At 40.8% G+C, this 25811-nt stretch overlaps 1 protein-coding gene across 1 annotated transcript in view; it reads left to right on the top strand.

The window, feature by feature from the left end:
- The window catches only part of RSRC1 (arginine and serine rich coiled-coil 1), a 341170-nt gene that overhangs the window by 156567 nt on the left and 158792 nt on the right, over positions 1-25811 (top strand). The window contains exon 6 of the mRNA XM_032805529.2: positions 21651-21702. Within this exon, the coding sequence (XP_032661420.1) occupies positions 21651-21702 (52 nt within the window). The remainder of the gene's footprint in view (positions 1-21650; positions 21703-25811) is intronic.

Raw genomic sequence — 25811 nt, 5'->3', positions numbered from 1 at the left:
TTCAACTGCCATTTTGTTGCCCTGTCATCCAGTTTTGTGAGATTGCTTTTAACTCTTTGTAGACTTTGGGCTTAACTGTCTTAAGTAACTTAGTATCATCTGCAAACTTTGCCATCTCGCTGTTTACTCCTTTTTCCACATCATTTATGAACATGTTGAACAGCACTGGTCCCAGTACACATCTTTGGGAGACTCCGCTATTTACCTCTCTCCCTTTGTAAAAACTGGCCATTTATTTCTACCCTTTGTTTCCTATCTTTTAACCAGTTACTGATCCATGAGAGGACCTTCCCTCTTATCCCACGATTCCGTACTTTGCTTATGAGCTTTTGATCAGGGACCTTGTCAAAGGCTTTCTGAAAGTGCAAGTCACTATATCCTATCCACTGGATCACCTTGATCCACATGTTTCATGACCCTCTAAAGAATTCGAATAGACTGGTGAGGCATGATTTCACTTTACAAAAGCTGTGTTGACTCTTCCCAACATATTGTGTCCTTATGTGTCCTATAATTCTGTACTTGACTATAGTTTCACCCAATTTGCCTGGTACTGAAATCTGGCTTACTGACCTGTGACTGCCCTTGGAGACTTTTTTTAAAAAGAAGCGTCACATTAGCTATCCTCCAGTCATCTGATATGGAGGCAGATTTAGGTGATCGGTTACATTCCACAGTTATGTATACAATTTCTTATTTAAGTTCCTTCAGAGCTCTTGCGTGAATGCCTTCTGGTCCTTGTGATTTATTACTATTTAATTAATCAACTTGTTCCAAAAGCTCCTTTATTGACATTTCAGTCTGGGATGGTTCCTTAGAATTGTCACCTAGAAAGAATGGCTCAGGTGTGGGAGTCTCTCTCACATTCTCCTCAGTGAAGACCAATGTAAAGAATTCATTTAGCTTCTCTGCAATGGCTTTGTCTTCCTTGAGTGCTCCTTTGGAACCTTAGTCATCCCATGTCCGCACTGATTGTTTGGCAGACTTTGTGCTTCTAATGTACTTACATTTTTTGTTGTTTTTTGTGTCTTTTGCTAGTTGCTCTTCAAATTCTTTTTGGGCCTCCCGAATTGTATTTTTACATTTGACTTGCCAGTGTTTATGTCCCTTTCTGTATTCCTTGGTAGGATTTGACTTCTAATTTTTAAAATGTCTTTTTTTCCTGTAACTGCCTCTTTTACTCTGTTTTAGCTATGGTGGCATTTTTTTGGTCCTCTTACTGTTTTTTATATTTGGGGTATACATATAGTTTGAGCTTCTATTATGGTGTTTTTAAAAGTTTCCATGCAGCTTGCAGGCATTTCATTCTTGTTCTTTTTAAATTCAGGAATTATATTATTTAACAGATTGACTTTTCTAACATTTCGTAAGGCTGTTTTTCATTTGGATAGTTATATGTTGATATTTATATGCTAACACTTTTTTTTTTTCCTTCTGGACTCTGAATTGTAATCATTAGGCCACATTATTCCTTCCCTGTGTAGTCTCTGCCTATTTTGAAAGATGAGCAACTAATGGAGTAGTAGGGGCCGTGAAAATCAACAGAGGTCATGGATCTGTATAGTTAAACAGGGCATCTTTCAGATCCTTTGCTTGGGTGCCTAGATGCTCTTCTTGTGAGGCCCTCCTCCTACAAGTAATTACAACCCAACTGTCCCCTTAGTGGGATATGTGCCATTGTGAAGAGTGCAACCCATGGCCATTCTCATTGGCTCAGGATCAAGCATTAATTAATCTAATTTTTTAGGCAGACTTCAGTTCATACTGGAGAAGGAACATGGCTTTCCTAGCTCTTTTGACTTGGCTCTTGTTTGTCCTTTTGTTTATTTGGCTGCATTGGTCATGCTGTTTTTTTCTATGGGTATGGGTACACTGGAGAATTGCAGCGCTGGTGGTGGGTTTACAGCGCTGCAACTTACTCACTGTATACACTTGCAACGCACATACAGCACTGCATCTCCCTGGCTGGAGCGCTGGCTGTACTCCTGCTCTGCCTGGGGAATAACGATTGCAGCGCTGGTGATAAAGCGCTGCTCCACCAGTGTGGCCACCAAAAGTGCTGTAATTGGCCTCCTGAGTATTCGGAGGCGTCCCAGAATGCCTGTTCAGCCACTCTGCTCATCAGTTCGCACTCTACTGCCCTGGCCTCAGGTGACTCGCCCTTTAAATGCCCCGGGAATTTTAAAAATCTCCTTCCTGTTTGCTCAGCCAGGTGTGGAGTGCAATCAGAATCTTTCCAGGTGACCATGCCTCCCCGTGCGAAACGAGCCCCAGCATGAAGCAATGGCGGGTTGCTGGACCTCATCAATGTTTGGGATGAGGAAGCTGTGCAGTCACAGCTGCGCTCCAGCCGTAGGAATTACGAAAGCTATGGGCAGATCTCAAGGGCCATGCTGGAAAGGGGCCATGACCGGGATGCGGTGCAGTGCAGGGTTAAAGTGAAGGAGCTGCGGAGTGCCTATTGCAAAGCCCGCGAGGGAAACCACCGCTCCAGTGGTGCCCCCACGACCTGCTGTTTTTACAAAGAGCTGGACGCGATACTTGGGGGTGACCCCACTGCCAATCCGACGACCACGATGGACACCTCAGAGCGTGGGGCGGACGGTGGGAGAGAGGGGGAGGGGGAGGAGGGAGAGGTAACCGAGAGTAAGGGTACTGGGGTGGAGGGAGACACCCCGGAGTCCCAGGAGGCATGCAGCCATGAGCTCTTCTCAAGCCAGAGGAGGAAGGTAGCCAGTCGCAGCAGCCGGTACTTGGTGAAGGACAAGCAGAGGAGCGGTTCCCGGTAAGCAGCTTTTATTTTCAGGATGGAAATGTTTCGGGAGAGGAGGAGGGTAGGGCTGCATGCATGCATGCCTAGATGTGGAATAGCCCATTGATGTGGTCTATCACGTCGCGGTAATCGGCCTCAGGTAATCTCTTCAAAAGTTTCAGCCAGAGCGTGGCAATGCGCTTGCGCAAGTTTATAGGGAGAGCCACTGTGGTCCTTGTCCCAGTCAGGCTAATGCGTCCGCGCCACTGGTGCGCGAGGGGTGGGGGACCATTGCTGCACACAGGCAAGCTGCATAGGGGCCAGGGCGGAATCCGCATTGCTGTAGAAGACCCTCCCGCTCTTCCCAGGTGACCCGCAGCAGCGAGATATCTTCCAGGATTAACTCCTGTGGAAAATGTTGGGAGACTGTTCAGTGTAGGTGCCCCCTGCAGCAGTTTGCTTTCCCCAACACACAGAAACCCCTGCACACATCCCTGAAGCAATCAGTCCCCCTTACTCACCATTTCGTGGCTCCTGTGGGTTACGTGCGCTCTGTTTGGTATGGAAAAAGTATGCTAAAGTGAAAACTGTAAACTCCTTCACTGTGTGGGAATAACTGTCTGGGTGAGATTATAAACAATGCTGCCTCTGTTAACTGTTGCCATTTTTGCCTTTCAAAAGTGTCCTTGACTACTCGACTGCCCGTGTATCATCCACTGGTCAGAGGCTACAAAACCTCAGGAAGAAGCCACGCGAAAAAGCAAAGAAGACATGCTGAAAGCAGTTATGGATCACTCTGCCAGAGAGAGTAAAAAAGGACTGCAGGACTGGAGGGGGAAAGGGAAAGCAGGATCCGCCAGAGAAACGCAGCGGCTAAGAAGAAAAGCACAAAAAGCAGCTGATAAGCATCCTGGCGCGCCCAAGCGGACTCTATCTTCCAGTCACTGTAGCCATGCAGGCAGAGCACTACCGTGCCGCCCCCTCCCCCTTGTCCCAAAGCTCTTTCCCTTGTGCCCCAATGTCAGCTCCAAAACCCCCTTCCCCAGCATCCAGGTTCTTACCACCACCAGCTGCCCCAACACCTGTACGTTCACCAACCAGCCCTGAGAACTACGACCCTTACCCTCTGCACTCAACCCCCATCACCATGCAGTATTTTCATCCTGAAGTGCAGCAGTCATTGCACAGCACTCCAGACAGGACATATTCAAACCTGTGACTGTACAGTTCACCACCCCACCCCCCTGCCCTTTTAGGTTCCCAAAATGTTGTGTGTCTGTCAAGAAAGTTATTTTCTTTTCAATAAATGAATTCTTGGCTTTGAAAACAGTCTTTATTATTGCAGAAAGTGAAAGATACCGTAGCCCAGGAAAGAAACAGGCACTGCAAATCATTTAGGAAAAACAGATTCCTACTAACATTGTAACCACTGCACTTCACTCCTGTGCAAGGCACCAAACATTACTGTTGGTTTTCAGCCTCAAATTCCTCCCTCAAGGCATCCCTAATCCTTGTAGCCCTGTGCTGGGCCTCTCTAGTAGCCCTGCTCTCTGGCTGTGCAAATTCAGCCTCCAGGCGTTGAACCTCAGAGGTCCATTCCTGACTGAATGTTTCACCCTTCCCTTCACAAATATTATGGGGGTACAGCATGCGGATATAACCGCAGGGATGCTGCTTTCCCCCAAGTCTAGCTTCCCATACAGAGATCCAGCGCCCTTTAAACGCAAAAAGCACACTCCACAGTCATTCGGCACCGGCTCAGCCTGTAGTTGAACCGGTCCTTGCTCCTGTCAAGCTTCCCTGTATACGGTTTCATGAGCCAAGGCATTAACGGGTAAGCGGGGTCTCCAAGGATCACAATGGGCATTTTGACGTCCCCTACTGTGATCTTCCTCTGGGAAAAAAGTCCCGGCCTGCATCTTCCTGAACAGGCACTGTTCCAAAAGATGCTGTGCATCATGCACCTTTCCAGGCCAGCCTGTGTTAATGTCAATGAAACGCCCATGGTGATCCACAAATGCGCCTGGAGAACCATAGAGAAATACCCTTCCGATTAATGTACTCGATGCTAGGTGGGGTGGTGCCAGAATAGGAATATGCGTCCCATCTATCGCCCTCCACAGTTAGGGAAACCCATTTGTGCAAAGCCATCAACAATGTCCTGCACGTTCCCCAGAGTCACGGTTCTTCTTAGCAGGATGCGATTAATGGCCCTGCAAACTTGCATCAACACGATTCCAACGGTCGACTTTCCCACTCCAAACTGGTTCGCGACCGATCGGTAGCTGTCTGGAGTTGCCAGCTTCCAGATTGCAATAGCCACCCGCTTCTCCACCGGCAGGGCAGCTCTCAATCTCGTGTCCTTGCGCCGCAGGGGTGGGGGCGAGCTCAGCACACAGTCCCATGAAAGTGGCTTTTCTCATCCGAAAGTTCTGCAGCCACTGATTGTCATCCCAGACTTCCATGACGATGTGATCCCACCACTCAGTGCTTGTTTCCTTGAGCCCAAAAGCGGCGTTCCGCGGTGCTGAGCATTTCCGTGAATGCCACAAGCCATTTAGTGTCATACGCGTCAGGCAACTCAATATCATCGTCGGACTCCTCACTGTCACTTTGGAGCTGAAGGAATAGCTCAACTGCCAAACATGATGTGCTGGTGACACTCATCAGCAAAGTCCTCAGCAGCTCGGGCTCCATTTCCCAGAGAAATCGCACCGCACAGAAACCGTTGGGAGACTCACAATGGCACCAAACATGAATGGAAAAACAGTGACTGCTGGAATGTGAAGCGATGCACCATGGGGCGTTGGGACAGGAAGTGGAATGACCCGCACCCTTCCGTCCCCTTCCCACAACCCACGGCACCAAAATGGGACGAGGTGCTCTGTGGGATAGCTGCGCAAAATGCAGCACTCCCAACAGCACTGCAAATGCTGCAAATGTGGTCACACTGCAGCGCTTTCCCTACGCAGCTGTACGAAGACAGCTGTAACTCCCAGTGCTGTACAGCTGTAAGTGTAGCCATACCCTATATCTGTGTTACAGGCACCTGTGTGTATGATGAGCAGATGAAGTTACCTTTCTGTTCCTCACTGGATTTTTCTGCAATTTTTAATTTTTCTGTGTCACACAGTGGTAGTGGATTGGGGATAGGGATACAAAAATTGTTATGCTCCCTCTATACAGCGATATAAGATATTTCAGTAATCTGCATTAGTATATAGTAAATATGTATTTATGGGAGACTTCATGAAATCGTTTACAATTATTTTAAGAAATGGTGCTATAACCTGTTTATTACTTACAAAACTGTTTACTTAAAGAAGCATGAATAACCTTGATGCCAAGCTATCAGTTTTGGAATATTCTGTCAGATGGAAATATTTATCATCTAAAGCATGGACATACTGATTTTTATCACAGTAGAAAGATGCTCTTTGTTTAGGATTAATCTTCAGCTCTCCATTGTGTTCCTGTATGATTATAAAGATAATCTTATTGCCAATGGACAGTATGATGCTGCCTACTCAAATTTTTTTGCGGTTCCTCATGCCATAAGCTATCCTGTTATAGGAACAGGAATGTATGTAAGGCTCATCCTAAACAGACTGCACGGTAGATTTAGAATGTGGTGTTTTATCTTTCATTGTTAGCCCTTGAACATTTTTCATATACCTGGTATATCAGTGTGACAATCTGTAAAAATTAGTCCTTATTTCCCTACTGTATTTAATAGGAGGATAGTTTTAGGCAGGGGAATTTGTCTGAAAAGTCTTACTTATATACAGAAATAGTGCTTAATCATTATCATGTCCACTGCATAAATTTGAGATCTACAGTTTTCAACAAATTCAGGTTTTTCCTTTTGATAGCTACTTTTAACATCAGAACAGCCATATAGGATCAGACCTGTCTAGCTAGTCTCCTTTCTCTGACTGTGGTTAGTATCAGGTATTTCAGAGGAAGAAACTGCAGCAGGTAAGTGAGGGAAAATCTACCTGCTCTTAATCCCCAATAATTGGAGGTTGGCTTATACTCCAAAGCTTGACAGTTTATATCCCTTTGTTTTTATTGTTAGCATTTAATATTATTGTCCTGGATATTGTTGTTATCCATAAAAATATCTAATCCACTTTTTAAATCCTGCTCAGTTTTTGCCTTTATGATATCTTGTGGTGATGAGTTCCATATACTATATGAAAAAGAATTTCCTTTGTCAGCTTTGAATTTATTTACCATCTTTTCAGTTTTGTTGAGTATCCCCATGCTCTTCTAGCATGAGAGAGAGGGTGAATAGATGTTCATGCTGTCTCCTTTTTAACCTTTCATTATTTTCTGTATTTTTATCATGTCTTCTCTAAAGTGAATTTTTCAGTACATTTTCTGACAGTTTTTCCATACTTCTAATCATTCTAGTCCCCTGTTTTAGAAATACCCTCTGTGACAGATTCCCTGCAGTGCAACCTGGAACTGGGGTACTGTTTAGCCCTCTGTCTTACCAGCCCAAGCTCTCTCGCACACTGATTATTTGACAAGCTACAAACCCCTCCAGATCTTGCACTCACACAAACATTTACAGTCAGGGACACACCCAGCTGAGTTACCTGAATACTTTCACTAGTCACTCATGAATCAACAATAGAGAGGCTTCAGTCAAGGCCCCCCAGGTCCCCAGCCTAGGACCCCAGAGCTGTACCGTCTTGCCGTGGTCAGAAGCCTGACCAGTGTAAGTTATTACCCAGTCTGCCTCTCCCTTGATGTGGCGAGGACAATGTACCAGCCCTTGTTCCTGAGCAGATTTCCCTTTGCACTTCAAACGCACTGTTTTAAGTGAAAAATATAAATCAAGCAGTGTCTAAACCTTCCTCCCACATGCTGGGATTCCTTCTTTCTTGCTTGGACCACCTCCCCAGTCCAAGTCTTTTGTTTTTCAGACATCTTTATAGATGTTGAGTTGTAGTGGGAGTGAGGCCAATTGATGATGTTACATCCCCCTTTTATAGCTTCTTCCATGAGGAGGGGACTTCATTGTTACAAGCTAAGTCCCCAGCACAGTTAGTGGAAAAGTACAGGTACCAGATGGAGTCTTGTGTCACAGGACCTGGTCACATATCCTTGCATGCTTCGATAAGTCATAGCAAGGGCCATTACCCATATACTGGCTAGAACGTACACAGGAAAAACCCATCAGGTGGGGATAAGCTTCAGTTGACTTAATACAGTTCATCAGCCCTAAACTCCATGATGTGTTGGCTGTTCCCTGTATTGTACTCTGAGGAGAAGGCAGGTTTGAGAGTAATACATAGATGCAGAATCACCTGCTTGAGAAGCTGAACAGGGTTTTTATTACAATCAGACTGAAGCAGTCACTGCAACTCTTGATGCATGCTTAACTCTCCTGAGCAGGGCTCTTGTTTTTTAAGATAGCTCTTCCAAACTTAATTTGCCCTACATTGCCTTGAGCCATTTTTGCATTGGGTTTCTCTGACTTTCCAACAGTTCAAGTGATGCAGGGAAAAGTTTCCCAGCCATGCTGAATGTCCCAGTCATATCCTCAAACTCTTATTAGCCTTGCATCCTTCTCTCTCTCTTCCCCACCCCGTTCCTTGCTAAACTTTTTCTGCTTCCTTCTTTCTTAAGCCTGAGCCTCATCTCCAGATGTGAAATTCTAGAGAAATGCTAATGACCTAATCTCTGGCAAAATGTATAACCATACAGTTAGTTCATCAGCTGGAATTAATCCAGGAGGATGGATTTGCTTGGGCTCCAACTTCACATGTGGGTTTTCCTTAACTACAGTAGATCAAGAATACACGTATTAACTGGTTAATTCAGGCTTTTGTTTTTAAACTGACATTTTGCTGAGTTCCTCTTCACCAGGAGAAATCTAAACAGCGAGTAAGTGGCACTGCTGCCAGGTGGCAAGATCAACAGCTACTGTAGCTGAGCTTCATGGGCTATTTCTAGTATGAACTGCAATATTAAAGTACAGATTTGTGGTAACTACTGCCCTGAAGTATAGGGAATAATGTACTAGATAATCAGTGATAATATGACTGGTGTGGTTTGTTTTTAAGGGAGAGCTATGCAAAGCTTAAATATATATGAATCTGATTAGACAGTCTAAAAAAGTCACATGACTGGAGTAAAGAAAAGTTTTTTTTACATCATTTTCGAGCAGGTCTATAGCATAGGTGTTTAATATTGTAGAGGCCTGTTAGTGTGCCTGGAAAACATTTTGATGTTATCACGAAGTGTTTCTGTGTAAAATGTCTTAGGCCTGCAGTAACTTTGTGAGAAATTTTATATCTAGAGCCTCTGCAAGTATAACGAAAACATTTTAATTAACGTCTGCAGTTTGTGCTATCAATCATGTTTGTCATGAAGGACATGGCACTTAGGGCCTTTCACTCATCTGTTATGAGAGAGGGAGAAAGCTTTAAGAATGGCTATCTTTGTATTTATCAAACACAAAGATAAAACAAACTATCGTTAAATATATGCAGATTGATCACACAATACATTATTTTAGTCTTCTGCAAAAAAAATGTTAGGCTTGTTTTTAAAGATTTTGCACAGGAGAGAAAACCCCATGTAATTAGACTATAGTGACCAGACAGCAAATGTGAAAAACTGGGACGAGGATGGAGGGTAATAGGAGCCTATATAAGAAAAAGACCCAAAAATTGGGACTGTCCCTATAAAATTGGGACATCTGGTCACCCTATAGCTAACCAGCATCATTAATGATAAATATCAAGAAGCTGACTGAGTCCAGTATTACCACATGCATCTGATAGCAAAACTGTGAGTTTTTTACATGAACTATGTAGATTTCCTTATCAAATGTGGAGATATAATGTTGCAATTCTGATTAAGATAATTTTCAGCAATATTTTCACTATTTGGACCTCATTATAATGTTACTATTAAAGACAAGAGCCAAGTGCATTATTTAAAAATATTAATACACTATGCCTTTATATGGAGCTTTCATACTGAACTTTGAGTTTTTGGGAGGGTGGTATTAAGACGTTCTGGATTCCCTTCACAGTTCTCCTATTCTTCTCTTACTCCTTCTACTTTGGATTTCTTGAAACACTTCTTACATTTAATGCCATTATCTCAGTCATTGTTTTATACAGTGCATCACGGGCAGCGAGGTTGATTCTAGCTCAGGGGTGGGCAAACTACGGCCCGCAGGCCACATCTGGCCTGTGGGACCAACCTGCCCAGCCCTCGAGCTCCTGGCACAGGAGGCTAGCCCCTGGCTCCTCCCCCGCAGCCTCAGCTCGCCTCGCCGCCAGCGCAGTGCTCTGGGTGGCGGGGCTGTGAGCTCCTGGGGCAGTACAGCTGCAGAACCCGGCCTGACCTGGTGCTCTGAGCTGCGTGGTGGTGGTGGTGGCGTTGGCTCAGCTCCAGCCAGGTGGCATGGCTGTAGCGCCAGCCACTGGTGCTCCAGGCAGCGCAGTAAGGGGGCAGGGAGCAGGGGGGTTGGATAGAGGACAGGGAAGTTTGGGGTGGTAGTCAGGGGTTGGGGCGGTCTGGGAGGAAACAGGGTTGAATAGGAGCAGGGGTCCTGGGGGGGACAGTCAAGAAGGGGGGTCGGTTGGATGGGGTGGCAGGGGGCAGTCAGGGGACAGGGAGAAGGGGTGGTTGGATGGGGCGGGGGGGCCGTCAGGGAAGAGGGGGAGTGTTGGATCAGGCAGGAGTTCTGGGAGGGGGGCAGATAAGAGGTGGGGGCCGGGCCACAGCCCCTTCCCCTAACCGCTCCTCCATACGATTTACGAAACTCAGTGCGGCGCTCAGGCCAAAAAGTTTGCCCACCTCTGTTCTAGCTTATTTTTTTAATTGAAATAGCTAATTTGGAGAGGTTGTTTCGAGCCTGACAAAAAGATTCTGATGAAAAATTTAAGTTGAGTCTTGGCTTCAGTTGAAGCCATGTTGAAAGGATGATGATGCTCTAAAACAAACAGCTCTTTCCCTTTTTAAATTAAAATTACTTGTTGGGCACAGGCTGTCCTTTGGCACAATGTTTTATAGCTGACCATTAGCTCATAACTCACTTCTAATACTGGATACTTTCTCGTGTTTTTTTTAAAACAATAAAAGTATCAAATTCAAAGTTGAGAGGTACTACCTTCAGTGCTATTTTAATGAGTAAAATTTAGGAAAGAGCCACTGATCCTAGTGCAAAATGGGGCTGTGTAGTTCAAAAGCATTTTAGGAACCTGTACTACAGTAGAATCGCAGAGTAACGAACTGGGCAGTCAATCACAAGCCTCATTTGGAACTGGAAGTATGCAATCAGGCAGCAGCAGAGACCAAAAGAAAAAGCAGATATGGTACAGTACTGTGTTAAATGTAAACTACTAAAAAGAATAAAGGGAAATGTAAAAAAAGATTTGACAAGGTAAGGAAACTGTGCTTCTTTCATTTAAACTAGGGCCTGGTCTACAGTGCGCGGTTATTTCGGAATTAGCCTAGTTAATTTGAAATAAAACTGATTCCGTCCACACGACCAAACTGTTTTTTTCAATTAAAAGAGCCCTTTAATCTGATTTCTGAACTCCACCTCAGCAAGTGAAGTGGTGCACCATACTGCACCGTCTGCTGAAAGCAGTATGGCGTCTGCACGCCAAAAAGGCACAAAAGCATTGTCTGCCATAGCTTTCTTGGAAGGAGGAGCGACTGACGACACACACCGAGAAACACCCGCGAGAATATTTTTGCCCCACCATGCACTGGGAGCTTAACCCAGAATTCCAGTGGGCGGCGGGAACTGTGAATAGCTACCCACAGTGCACCGCTCCAGCGTTCGATGCTAGCCTCGGTACTGTGGATGCACTCCACCGAATTCACACACTTTAGTGGGGACACGCAAGACCAAATGTATAAAATTGCTTCTGAAAATTGAGTAGAATAATTTCAAAACAATTTTGTGCTGTAGACATACCCTAAGATGGTTAAAAGCAGCATTTTTCTTCTGCATAGTAAAGTTTCAAAGCTGTATTAAGTCAGTGTTCAGCTGTAAACTTTTGAAAGAACAACCATAATGTTTTGTTCAGAGTTATGAACATTTCAGAGTTAAGACCAGCCTCCGTTCCCGAGGTGTTTGTAACTCTGAGGTTCTACTGTATTTGCTTTTTAAAAGTGTTTAACATTAGAAAAAAGAATAAATATAAACAAACATTTTCTTGCAATTCTATCTTTTTTATTATGAATGCACTTTGAACAAACATTTTATAATGGAAAGGTATATTGAAGGATATAACAGGATTTTTTTTAAATAAAACTTCAAAATTTGATGTTTCTCCATTTTATAATTGCAATAAGACAGCTATTCAAATATTTTAGGCTGTTAAATTATTTGTCATTTAATGTTGTAAAGTGGGGAATAGTTCTATGTTTTAACACCCTAGGAACATTGTCGAACAAATATCTCAGGGAAGTCAAGAAACCTGGATTCTCTTTTAAACTTTGCTGACTCATTTTGTAACCCAGGCTAATCACTTAATCTGTCTGTTCTTTGTTTTCCTGGTCTGTAAAGTGGATATATTTAACTCTGTAAAATGCTCAGAGATAGTCAAATGAAAAGTGCTTTTTTCATGCCAGGTCTTGTCATGTGAAAGCTAAGAAAAGAAATAATTCAAAACAGCCAATTAAAAGCTAATCACCACAGTTAATGAATAGGATCATGCAATATTTTTGTTGCTGCTGTACAGCCAGAGATTCAGTCAGAGGAAGCAAAAGTTAATGAAGAAATTCAGAAACTGAGCTCTGTCCATATTGCTGGTGGTGCTAGTATACAGAGGTAAATGCAACATAGCCGTACTTCTTTTAGCTGTTTAAGGACAGCAATAGATGTTTGCTAAAAGATAGATGACAAAACTAGAAAGGAAGTAAAGTTACAAGATTCTAAATGGGCATTTAAAAACGAATTGGGCTGGTTTGCAGCAGCACAGTGAACAAATACATTTCCCTTAGTCTAAACTTTCCTGGAACCTAAGCATTCATTTAAAAAATAAATTAAGGGGGCGGGGGTTAAAGTCTCTGTAGACTTTGTGGTTGCAGAAATTAACCTTTGAAATATGAACCATATGTAAGCCAATTCTGATAAATTGGCCTGAGTCTACAGATATTCTGAAACAGTAGTTCTGTAAAACGTGAAACTTCATTTTATTGGAGGTAATAATTAACATAGTTTGATTAAAATTCTCAAGAAAGAAAGCTTTATTGTGGAGGTCTTCATAATCTGAGTGGCATCTCATTGAGACATCATAATTATTTGTATTATTGTTGTGCCCAGGATCCCCAGTCATGGACCAGGACCACATTTTGCTAGGCACTGTACACACAATCTCTGCCTGCTCCAAAATGTTTACAAACTAAGTGGTTGGAGCATGACTTGAGAGAGCATCCTCGTTTATTTTCTAGTTTGAGCCTTGTCTAAAAACTATGAAGAATAATATAACTTTTTAAAACTATAAATACCAGTCTCTGTGTCTCATAACAAAATTGTGTGTACATTAATATCATAATCTGTTTTATGTACATTGGGCTACTAACAATTTAATCTAGAAGATAAAACTTTTAATGAAGTACTGTCCAGTTGTCGTGTTTATCCATGATGCTTATCCTATCATGGAATAAATACAATATAAGCTAGCTGTAATTCGTGTTTAAATACTATCTTTCAATAATAGCTTCATGGTCCTGTTGGTGCTCTGCATGTGTCTGTGCTGCAGAGCTTTGAGAACCAGCTAAAAAGCAGCAAAAGTCCTCTTGTATGTCTTTGTTTGGGTCCAAGTTTATAAAAGGGCCAGGGGACTCAAATACCACAATTCATTTATTTTTGTAACTACTTATTAAGCCTCCTAACACCCCTGTGAGATGCTTAAGTGTTATCTTCTTTATACAGATAGTTCTTCTCAGCCTCAGAGAAGTTACCCAAATAGTCATATGGCAAATTAATGACACGAATGGAACTAATAACTTTTAATTTCCAGTCCAATGTTCTAATCTCTAAATTACATCCCTTCTCTAAAATAAAAAAGTAGCAGTTTAGTGCATGTACTCTCCCCTTTTGACTAGTCAGCTGCTTCTCTTGCTCAGTGTTCACCTGACCAGCTTATACCTTCACTGTGGTCTCTCACTACCATAACAGTGTCCCCAGGACTAATTCTCCCCTACTAATTCCTGTGAAGAATACATATGAGATGTCAGCAAATTCTCATAGTTTACTTTCGTATTCTAATATTTTAAGCGTAAAATCAAAAGGTCTAATTCTCAAATTTACTTGATATCATCTGTATTAGTTTCAATATTTCAATAACACACTGTTGTCAGTGTATATTTAACAAGCTAACCATAGTTTTTTGTAAATAAAGTTGTATCTACATAAAATGTTTAATAGTAGTTGTAAACCACAGTTTTGAATATACTGATACTTTCAACCTACTGAGCTGAACCAATGGATCATGGAGATGTAGGAGTGTGAAGCATATTCTCTTACCTTTCTGACTGCTCCAGAAGGGCAGCTGGGATCCTGACTGTTGACTGTTTCTTGTTTGCTTTCCTATCTTTTGCCTCTGAGTTGCATGGTGTGAAAGAAGAGAAAGCGTAGTTGAACTCTTGCTGTCATGTGCAACTGAGTTCTTCATTTGAGCATCTGATAGTTTCCTGAAAACACTAAGAATCACCAGTATAAAACATTTAAAAGCAGATGAAGCAACATGGTTTCTCAGTCTATTCATGACATGTTCAAAAGTGTAATAAGACATGCTTTGGACAATTTTGTGTGAGAGTTTGTCATATTTTCTTGGTACTTCATGTATAACATTTCTGATATGTGACAAGTTTACAGCTGAGAAAAATCAAATTTATAAGGAATACTATATGCCTTACTGTCATTGACTCTTCAGTATAATGTGATAGTTTAAATTATATTCCAAAGCAAGACAAGGCCATTGCAGAGAAGCTAAGTGAATTCTTTGCATTGGTATTCACTGCAGAGGATGTGAAAGAGATTCCCACACTTCCTCAGATTTTTCACCTAGAAAAAATGGTTGAACTGTCCTGGACTGAGATATCAATAGAGGACCAGGACAAGGAGTAGATGGTAGTCACCCAAGAGTTCTGAAGGAACTCAAATATGAAATTGCCTACATAACTGTGGTATGTAACCTATTGCATAAATCAGTCTCTATACCAGATGACTGGCGGATAGCTGATGTGACACTGGTTTCTGAAAAAGGCGCCAGAGGCGATTCTGGGAATTACAAGTGTTAAGCCTAACTTCAGTACCAGGCAAATTGGTTGAAACTATAGTCAAGAACAAAATTATCAAACACATAGATGAATAGAGTATATTGGGGAAGAGTAAACATGGCTTTTGTAAAGGGAAATCATGCCTCACCATTCTATTAGAATTTTTTGAGAGGATCAACAAACATGAAATTCAGGAACCTGAATTGGTGGATTATTGATACAAAAGACAATAAATTGCTCCATTGACTAGTACTCAAAGGGCAATAGAAGACGATAAATTCCATTAAAATTCTGGAGAAGAAAACCAAACCATCTTGAATAATGGCCTTTTTCAGTGTTTGGTGATTATCTAAAAAAAAAAATAAACAAAGCAGGAAGGAGAAGTTAATTAGTACATGTATAAACATAACTTTACATATGGTCTTCACAAAAGTTTTTCATTTAGGATACTTGTTTTACTAATGATGGTAAACAGACTATGGCTGTTTGTGTATATCTTTGGAGGAATTACCAGTATATCTGGCATATTGAACTAACTGAAGGTAGTTTCTGTCAAAGTATCATAACCTAAGAAGTGGGACATTAAAGTATTCTATGCTGATAGATGAGTTACATTCAGATAGAAATATTCTATGTTAGAACTATAATGAAATATTTTCAAATTAAAATCACTGTTCTTTTTTTTTTAATACTTATTGATGTATATAGGCATGATTTGTAAGACTTAAATGTTGTGGTAAATATATTGAAAAATATCATCAAGTTATATAACATTTCTATTATGGACACACTTGAAAGATGACACGATCATGTTTAAATTGACAAGACTATTGAAATAAAACATGGAAAATATGTCTTGGCATAAGGGACAGAAAGCCCAGGTAGCTGTGAAAAGGGGAAACACTTGGTATACCTTTTGCAGCTTCCCCACTTTTTCTAAGCATCTGTGCCTTGACATCAGGGAGACCTGCAGCATTAAAAGTATCCATGTTCATGCGAACCATACTGACATTAGCTACCTATGTTAGCAAGATCACCAACTCTTGCTCAGAAAGACTGAGGGTCTTGTGGACCAAACCCCATTAGTCTATGATGGTTGAGTTGATCAACTTTAACTGCCTTTACAACTTTTTCCTTTCCTGTTTATACACTTCTTGTCTTATATTGCTTTCTTCCTGCTCCTCAGCTCTGCAAACAATGATAGTCTCAACTGCCTGCTTTGCCCACAAGTGTCTTAACACTTTGTTCCATGCCATTCCTTACACATGGACTGTCATTGTGAACTTATCTGTAAGGCTGCTAACCTCTTCTCCTTTGAATCCTTTCCCAAGACTCAACTCTGCCATAATGCCTACAAAAAATCTGGCAAAAAACGATGGTGGGAAATTGTGGGAGGGACAAGTTAGCCACCCATATGAACCAGTGTGGGAATCTGATATTGAACCTTAGAGCTATCATTGCTACACATGAACATTGCAGCAGTGCAGTGGACTTCACCACCACATGCCTTGCTCCATTATTGTGCTCCTGCATTCTTGTGGTATGATGCTGCAATGATTGTGTTCAACTTTCAGCTCACCCAAGGCGTTCCACTTAGTGCTGTGGGGGAAGAGGCTGGTGCTAAAGTCGGCACTATCAATCAATGAAGTTTCCTTCTTCAGACTGTGGTGTTACACAAACTGGTGCCAAAGTGAGCAGATCCCTTTATTTGAGGCATCGAGACCTGAATGGAACTTTTCTGGTCCTGATAACTTTTGTGAGAAGTGAAGTAATTCGGAGTGGCTGGCAGATAACAGGGTCTTGTTGCATAGTGATCTCTCCTAACTCACAAAGAATATATTCAACCGGTTCTGTTGCATCAGCAGTGTTTGGGGAGAGTGGCTGACATGGGTGGAAGTCATTTTTGGAGTCCTTGAGTCTTACTGGAGAGGCTGCAGTGGGAGGGTGTAGTGGTAGCCTCCTTTGTTGCTAGCTGTTTGGTGGAGGCAGTGGATGTTCTTGTATGGCTGTCAGAGATTGGTGAGATGGTCATTCACACCAATCAGTACATGAAAAGACCTATGGAGACACTGTGACTGCAGATAGTGGCACCTCTCCTTGCTGTAGATAATGGATGTGCCATTAGTATGTTGCTCAAACACTTTACTGGTTATAGAATTGGTACTGTTGCTATATAAGGCACAAACTGAGATTAAACTCGTGAGGGACATAAAGGGCAACAAGAAAACATTTTACAAATACATTAGAAGTAAGAAGATGAAGAAGAACAGGCTAAGCCCATTACTCAGTGAGGAGGGAAAGATGATAACAGAAAATGAAGTAATGGCCGAAGTGTTAAATGCCTTTTTTTGTTTCAATTTTCACCAAAAAGATCACCAATCATTGGATTAGTAACATAGTGAATATCACTGTATATGGCCTAGTATCTGAGGCTAAAATAGGGAAAGAGCAAATTAAGAATTACTTCTATGTCTACGCTACCACTTATGTCGGCAAAATTTATGTTATTCAGGGGTATGAAAAAATACCCGAGGGACATAGGTTTCTCTGGCATAAATGGTAGTGTGCCCAGCTCTGTGTCGGCAGGAGAGCTTCTCCTGCTGACATAACTACTGCTGCTTGTTGAGGGTGGTTTAATTATGTCAACAGGAGAGGCCTCTCCCATTGGCATGGAAGATCTTAAAGCAGTGCAGCTGCATCGATACAGCTGTGCCCCTGTAAGGTCTCTAGTGTAGACATAGCCGTAGACAAGTTAGATGTCTTCAAATTGGCAGGGCCTGATGAAATACATCCTGAAATACTTAAGGAACTGAGTTGAAGAAATCTCTGATCCATTAGTGGTTATCTCTGAGAACTTGTGGAGAATGGGAGAGATCCCAGAGGACTGGAAGAGGACAAATATAGTACCTATCTATAGAAGGGGGAATAAGGACAACCCAGGGAATTATAGACCAGTCAGCTTAACATCAGTCCCCAGAAAGATAATGGAGCCAAATAATCAAGCAATCCATTTGTAAGCGGTTAGAAGATAATAAAGTGATAAGTAACAGTCAGCATGGATTGGTCAAGAACAAATCAGGTCAAACCAACGTAATATCCTTCTTTTGAAAGGGTAACAAGCTTTATGCAAGTTGGGAGGAGTAGTAAATGTGATATATCTTGACTTTAGGAAGGCTTTTGATACTGTCTCACACAACCTCATGAACAAACTAGGGAAATACAGCCTAGACACATCTGCTAAGGTGAATGCACAACTGGTTGGAAAATTGTATATAGAGAGTAGTAATCAATGGTTCACAGTCATGCTGGCAGGGCATATCTAGTGAAGTGCTGCAGGGATCTGTCCTGGGTCCAGTTCTACTCAGTATTTTTATAAATGATTTGAATAATGGCATAAAGAATGTACTTATAAAATTTGCGTCGCATACCAAGCTGGGAGGGGTTTTGCAAGAGCTTTGGAGGACAGGATTAGTAATCAAAATTATCAAGAAAGACAAATGCAAAGTATTACACTTAGGAAGGAATAATCAGTTGCACAAACACAAAATGGAAAATTACTGCAATAGTCCTTCTAAGGCAGTCAAGGATTTTGGGATGCTAGTGGATCACAAACTGAATAGGAGTCAACAATGTAATACTGTTGCAAAGAAAGTGAATATCATTCTGGGATATATTAGCAGGAGTGTTGTAAACAACACATGAGAAGTCATTCTTCCGCTCTACTCCGCGCTGGTTAGGCCTCAACTGGAGTATTGTGTCCAGTTCTGGGCATCAAACTTCAGGAAAGATGTGGGCAAACTGGAGAAAATCCAGAGAAGAGCAACAAAAATTATTAAAGGTCTAGAAAACATCACCCAGGAGGAAAGGTTGGAAAAAATTGGATTTGTTTAGCCTGGTGAAGAGAAGGGTGATCGGGGACATAACTGTCTTCAAGTATATAAAAGGTTGTTATAAAGAGAATGGTGATGAATTGTTCTCCTTAACCACTGAGGACAGGACAAGAAGTAATGAGCTTAAATTGCAGCAAGGGGGATTTATGTTAAACATTAGGAAAAGCTTCCTAACCTTCGTGGTAGTTATGCACTGGAACAAATTACCGAGGGAGGCTGTGGAATCTCGATCATTAGAGTTTTTAAGAACAGGTAAGACAAAAACCTGTCAGGGATGGTCTAGATAATACTGAATCCTGCCTTGGTGCGGGGGCTGACCTGGACGACCTCTTGAAGGCCCTTCCAGTCCCACATTTCTGATTATATGAATTTGATTTAATACAATAGGTGTTGGAAATAGGAAAGTCTCCCCTAATTATGATGCTGTACAAACTCTTCAATAGCCCATTTGGGTGAAGATACAAATACATCTAGTACATTAACACATAATAGTGTAGTACAGAAGAGCAAAAGTGCATCTCACATGAACCCAGGCTGTGCTATACCAAAGTACATGAAAGGTGTCCTCTTTTGCAGTTATTTTTACTTAACATTAATATGTGAAAACCACATACCCCCATTTTGGGACTTAGCCAATTGTCCAAATTTATCTGGAGAGAAAAAATCCTTTTCCTTTCTTTCCTCTGCTGGCGATGTGTTTATCCTGAATTTTTTGTAATAATTACTGTAATGTACATTGTGAGAGGAAAATTGAAAAGATAGCTATTATCATAAATCCTAATTTGTTTTTTGTTGCTAGCAAGACTAAAGGTCAACAATAACATTACTATAGTAGCTCCGAACTTTAAATTTTGTACTGTAATTACCATGGTTATTTTAGGTTTGTGGAAACAAATTGCAAAGTTACACCCTAACAATATTGGATATATCATATTGTAAAACATGACGGTCTTTTCTCATCTGAGCCTTTACTTATTTCACGTATTTTTGATCTTACTCATTAATGCAATGTTATTGAAAAATGCTGTATGCTTGATAAGATCCAGCCTTTACATTATTGTAGCAGAAGAGAAACTGTTCTTTACCATTACATAACAGAAGGCCTAATGTGGTGATAAAAGGTGAATTGAAAAGATAAAATGAAAACTATTTGAATCTGAACGTAATGCCCCCATGAACTAGATTTTGTGTGTGTGTAGGGGGGCATTTATCACAGAATTCAGTTTTCTTTATTTTTTACCTTTTGAAGTCCCATGCTGCTTTTGGTTTTCTGAAGATTAGACGCCACTATTCTGTGATGTCACTGACACTGTTGGTTGCAAAGATTCTTCTGTTATCTGAAAGTAATGCAGTTGGGACTACCTTCTGAACCAGGAATTGCTACAGCATTTTAAAAAGGGGTTGAAAACCATTTTTTAAAAAGCAAAGCGATTTCTGTGCTCAGGACTGCCATCTCTACCCCACAGAGTATGGTTAGTAGGGGTCAGACAAAACAAAATCTGTGACATATTACCCTCCACAATATCTGCATGACTAATAAGGAAGAAACCAAGAAAGGGCAAACTTAGGCTGAGCATCAGAAAAATCTTAGAGGTACTTATCCTTGGAATAGCATTCATAGGGAGCTATTGGAACCATGCAGTCTGAACTTGCAAACTTAGACTGGCCAAAACAATAAAATATTGTAGGGAACAGTCCTACAGAGACAGAGAGATAGGGTGGATGACTTAATCCATCGGTGGTCCATGGAGCTACATCTGTCCCTTTGAATTCCTTTTGAATCATGTGTCCATTTTCAAGCCATGACACTCCTTACTATTGTAGTTTAGACTAGGAATCTCTCAATGTTTCCAGAGGCTTTTTGACATGTTACAGAAAAAAAGCACTTTCTGAACCTTGGGTAACAGCTTAATGATAAATGTGTCTTTTGTGTAAATTGAACTGTGATCAGAATTGCAGATGGCACCAAAATTAGAGGGGTAGCAAGTATATGAGACACAATAAAATTATTAGGTCCCCTGAAATGATTAACAGAGTGGTTGCCACTGGCAGCGGAAGGACATTCAGCCCCTTTGATATGAAAGAAGGCCTATGGAGAGGAACTAAACAGAATAGACACAAAGTGAGGTTTTTTACCCATGAAAGTTTATGCCCAAATAAATCTGTTAGTCTTTAAGGTGCCACCGGACTCCTTGTTGTTTTTGTGGATACAGACTAACTTGGCTTCTCCCTGATACTTGACAAAATGGGGTATCTAACCACAAGCCATACCAGTCATATTAAAGTACATTTTTCATTGTGTCCTAATGCTACTTTTTCATGTAACCAGGCACTAGAGTTGCCACACGGAACGGCTGAATTTGGGTCTGGGAGGTTGAAAAGGAGTGATACATGAGCACCTCAGTATTTAGACTCATTAGCTCAGTCTTCTCTATGAATAACTTCTTTGGTTCTGTCCTACCACATTTTCATACTCTCATCCAGATATTGAGAATTTAGCTCAGAACTGATTTTTAGCTTCCACGTTACTTTTAAGATGATGAGAATTGTTGATGAAATGACAATAATCCACTATTGGGAATGTAAGTACAGGAGTAAATTAAGTAGTGTGTGATGGTTTCTACCAATCTTAAATTTAGTGTGTGTTTGTATATGAAATAATACATAATGTGCAAATGTATACAAAGATTTGTTTTAATAAGATTTACAATAAACTGTAGTATTATCTTTCTTTTCAGTCTCTTGCTGAACAGGCCAAAGCTAGATTGCAGTTGGTTCTTGAAGCGGCTGGTAAGTGATACTACGTAAATATGTAATAGAAAGTAATAATTTTACTGCATTGTTTATAATATCACTAAATTGAAACCTGTATCCCAGCTGATTTTGACCCCCTCACTTTGGCAAACATTGAATCTTTTCCCCACCCTTCTCCCACTTACATTTCTAATTAGACCAACACAATGTGGCTGTTCTCATTTGTATACCATTGTCGGCAGTGTCTAAATTGTTCTGGGACATGGAAATGGTGTGTGGTATTTATCTGCTGCAGAAGAACTAGCATGTGAACTTCAAATGTTTTTGCTGTCATGGTTCTGGTTTTTGTTTGTTTTATGGGTTGCAAAAAAAGTGTGTGTGGTGGGGGATTCTGTAAAAACCTTCTTTAAAGAGGTGCAGATTCTAGGCCTGAACTACATTTCTGTGCCCTGTTAAAGGCTCTCTTACTTTCTGGAGTATCACATTGTCCCAGGCATGCAAGAAGAAGGATAAGGTACAAGGAATGAGGTTTGTTTAAGCCACAGCTTTATTAACTGATCTGTGAGCTATCTGGCAATAACTTGTACAGTGCAATCTGTTGAATGTGATGGTGGACTGCTGACATCCCTCCACACCTGGTCCTATTACAGTAACTCCTACAGCCCTTTTCATGTATGAGGGTTAAGGGGCTGAGGAAAAGGGGTTGTCTCCTCACTGTACCAGACATTAGGTGTACCAAGTTCTCCAGCTGCTTTGGAGGATGCCCTCCCCCCAAGTCTGCTTCCAGTTCTGGCTTATCACGGACCTGTACCCCTATTGAATGAGTATCTGTGTTGGATACCTGCCTTCAGAGGCACCAGTAGTTAGCGTGGCTGACTTTGCCCCAGCCCTGCCAGATTCCCAGATTGTTAACCATTCTGTTAGGAAGGCGTATTATTTCTTCCTTGAATAACTCTTTGGTGTTGGTTATACAATTTTGTGATGGGCAATCACCAACATTTCTGACTCCCATAATTTAGCCACTTGTCAATTTACCCTTCTCATGGTCTTGTCCACCTGTGAAATCCTTGCAGCTCCCCTGCCAAACCCTCTACTGTGGCATCTCATGCCAATTATGGTTACCCTGACTCGACTCCTGAACTTTGTCCAATCCCTTTACTGAATCTCCAGGTGGTTTCCCCCTAGCTGCATGGTGATCCATTCACGTGGCCCCTCCCTGACCAATGAACATACAAGAGGGCATCTGCTGACCTCAGAATGTGTTCCTCCAACCAACTCAGAGCTGCTGCTGATCAAGCACATAATGGCTCCCAGACCATTGAAAAGGGGTTTATATGTCCTCCTGTTGCTCAGAAGACAATGGGCTTCTACAGTGCTCCTGACTCCCCAGCTACACACCTATCTCTCCATCCCTGGCCACAAGAAGCTGGCTCTTGTGAGGGGGAAAAAGACAGGAACCCCCTGCTGCTTCTGAGTCTGTGGGGATGCATTTCTCAGTGCTATTTTAATACCTGGGAAATGTTACTTTTGCCTACTGGTTTTTCCCTTTTATGCTTGGCAAATATGACCTTAGATTTCTTCTATTCAAAAATCAGCATGGCTACCTCTACCCAGAATTAAAATTGTACTTACTATCTTGGATTAGAAGGGATGACAAAGGCAAGAGGTGTCAGCAGTTGATTGGTTAGTTCTGGATCTGTGGATGGGAATTCCTGAGGGTAGTAGTCAGAGCACTGGGGGTTGTGTGATGGCTGTACGCTTGTAAAGACTATACAATCATTATGCAGATCCTTCCTAGTCAATAATAGCATAGAAAAGTGCATGAACAGTCCTGAGACTGTTTCTGTACAGTACCCCAGTGCTCTGACTCAGGCAATTCCATTTCAGTATCCTCATGGACATGCCGGACTTTGGACATGTGTGAAACAATTAGAACACACACCTTAGAGAATATTAAATTGTTAATTAGTGAATATTTTAAATACTACATCTATGGGTAAAAACCCATTTTACTTGGGTATAAATTCAGGTGGTGAACAGTATAAGGGGTCCAGTTATGGTGTTGCAGTCTGAAAATTAAGAGTTCTCAGTGAAGCTTTGTAAGCTGCTCTCTAGCATAATTATAAACAATGCAACTATAGCTAGATTTAATAAGATACCTTGTTTCCATTAAATCAACAAAAGATATCAATGATTTTGTAGTACAAATGCAAATAAAATAGAAGAAATATGTAAACCTTAGTAAGTATGCACAAATTACTCTGCTTTGAAATATTTGTTTTATGTTCTATTTTGTTTTTAGCACAAGTATGTACTTTTGTTAAAAGCATAAGATCAAATTTTCAAAATGGCAACTAGATTTGGGTTCCCCAGTTTTTCGGTGCCAAACTCAATACCTGTGTTCTGACTGTCAGACATGCTGATCACCTGCAACTGTACTTCTGTAAAATGAGTACTAGGTGTCTGAAGCTGGGCATCCAGAGCCAGAAGCTACTTTGGAAATTTTTTGCCTAAGATTTTGTTTTATATTGCAGAAGAGTGTTAGTGAATATTTTCATTGGCATTTGTTTAATATTTTCAATGAATTGAATGTTGTTCATATGTGTTTTCCTTGATTGCTTCAGCTTCGTGTAGTGTACTCAAAAAGAGCTAGAACATTCATATGTAATCATATTTGCAATTTTACTGCAGTCCTACTTAGCCCCTAGACCTTACACTTCTTGTTTTTTTCCATATACAACTTTTTATTGTTTTTAGTGCACAAAAATAGGAGAACTTTCAGAATTTCTTACAAATATTATCAGTAAGTATGTGTGCTGTGCAATGATTTCAGGTCTTCAATTTTAATTTGTATTCTCTTACCTGTTTCCTAGATTTAATTGTAAAATATACTTTACAAGTAATCAGTCTTTTTTCTTCTTCCTTTTGGGGACATTTTTTTCTAAAGGGAAGTACTACTTTCGATATTTCCAGCAAATATTCACATTTTTGAGTAATGCAACTAGCATCTTATATTTCATAGTTTCAAATGTATGCATTATTCTCCATATCTTTTAATATGTCTTTGAAGCATATAATTATAAAATAGATGTGACAGCATAGACCTCAAAAAGTGCAATTTGTTTATACTACTCACAGCTGTCACACCTCATTTTTTAATTTAACACCTTGAAAATGTATTAACAATACTCTGAGTTGTATATCATCATGACCTGGGTCCTGTGGATTTCAAGAGACATTTAAAATGGCTGTGACACTTTATAATTTTAAAAATTCACAGCTGGACACTGAAGTTTAAATTGGAGGTGCAAATTGCTTATGGATGACTTGAGAGAGGTTTAATGTATTTGTTTATCTTAAAATTTGAAATGTAGGGAAAATCAAAAAAACCTATAAAACTATAAAATCCTGCTCTATTGTTTGGTCTTGGTCAATTAAGAATGAAGTTGACAACATTGTTATGAGAAGGGTGTGGAGAAAGGCTAATGATTTTTTCATTCTTTCATTTTTTTGGTTTAAAGCAAAATGAGAACTTTTTACCATTATGTCATTTAGATAAAAGTCCTTCTGTGCCAGAATTTTACCACGCAATATTTTTCAGTACAACTATTATAGCCCTCATTACTGTAATGTGATACTCTGTTTTGAGAGAGCTATTTTCAATACTGAAAATACAACTAGTTCTGCTTTTTAGAATAACAACCTGGGGGCCAGGTACTAGTCCAGGTTTCAACCGTACTTGTATGTTGCAGTATTACTGTAGTTTGTGTTTATAGTTACTGTTGTCACATCACTTTTTATAAATTATCTAGCTTTGTAATATTTATAGTGCATTGAAAACTGTCCACGGATTTTTTTTAAATAGACTGAACATTGTTGCCTTTTCAAGGATTTGACAATCCATGTGTTTGCCAGAGTTGTTCAACAACAATTGTTTCAGTATAATGTCAATACTTATAGTAAGTAGGCTATATCTGAATATGGTGTAGCTTTAAAACTTAAGTTTCGTGACAATAAACAAAAATGATTTTGCCTTTTATACACTACAGTAAATCCTCACTTAACGTTGTAGTTATGTTCTTGAAAAATGTGACTTTAAGCAAAAAGATGTTAACGTAAGCGGGGGAATGGTCCCGCTATTGTGG

This window comes from Chelonoidis abingdonii, chromosome 8 (assembly GCF_003597395.2).
Source record: "Chelonoidis abingdonii isolate Lonesome George chromosome 8, CheloAbing_2.0, whole genome shotgun sequence".
Lineage (NCBI taxonomy): Eukaryota > Metazoa > Chordata > Testudines > Testudinidae > Chelonoidis > Chelonoidis abingdonii.
Note: the sequence above shows the minus strand (reverse complement) of the source record. Positions and strands in the feature narration are given on the sequence as shown.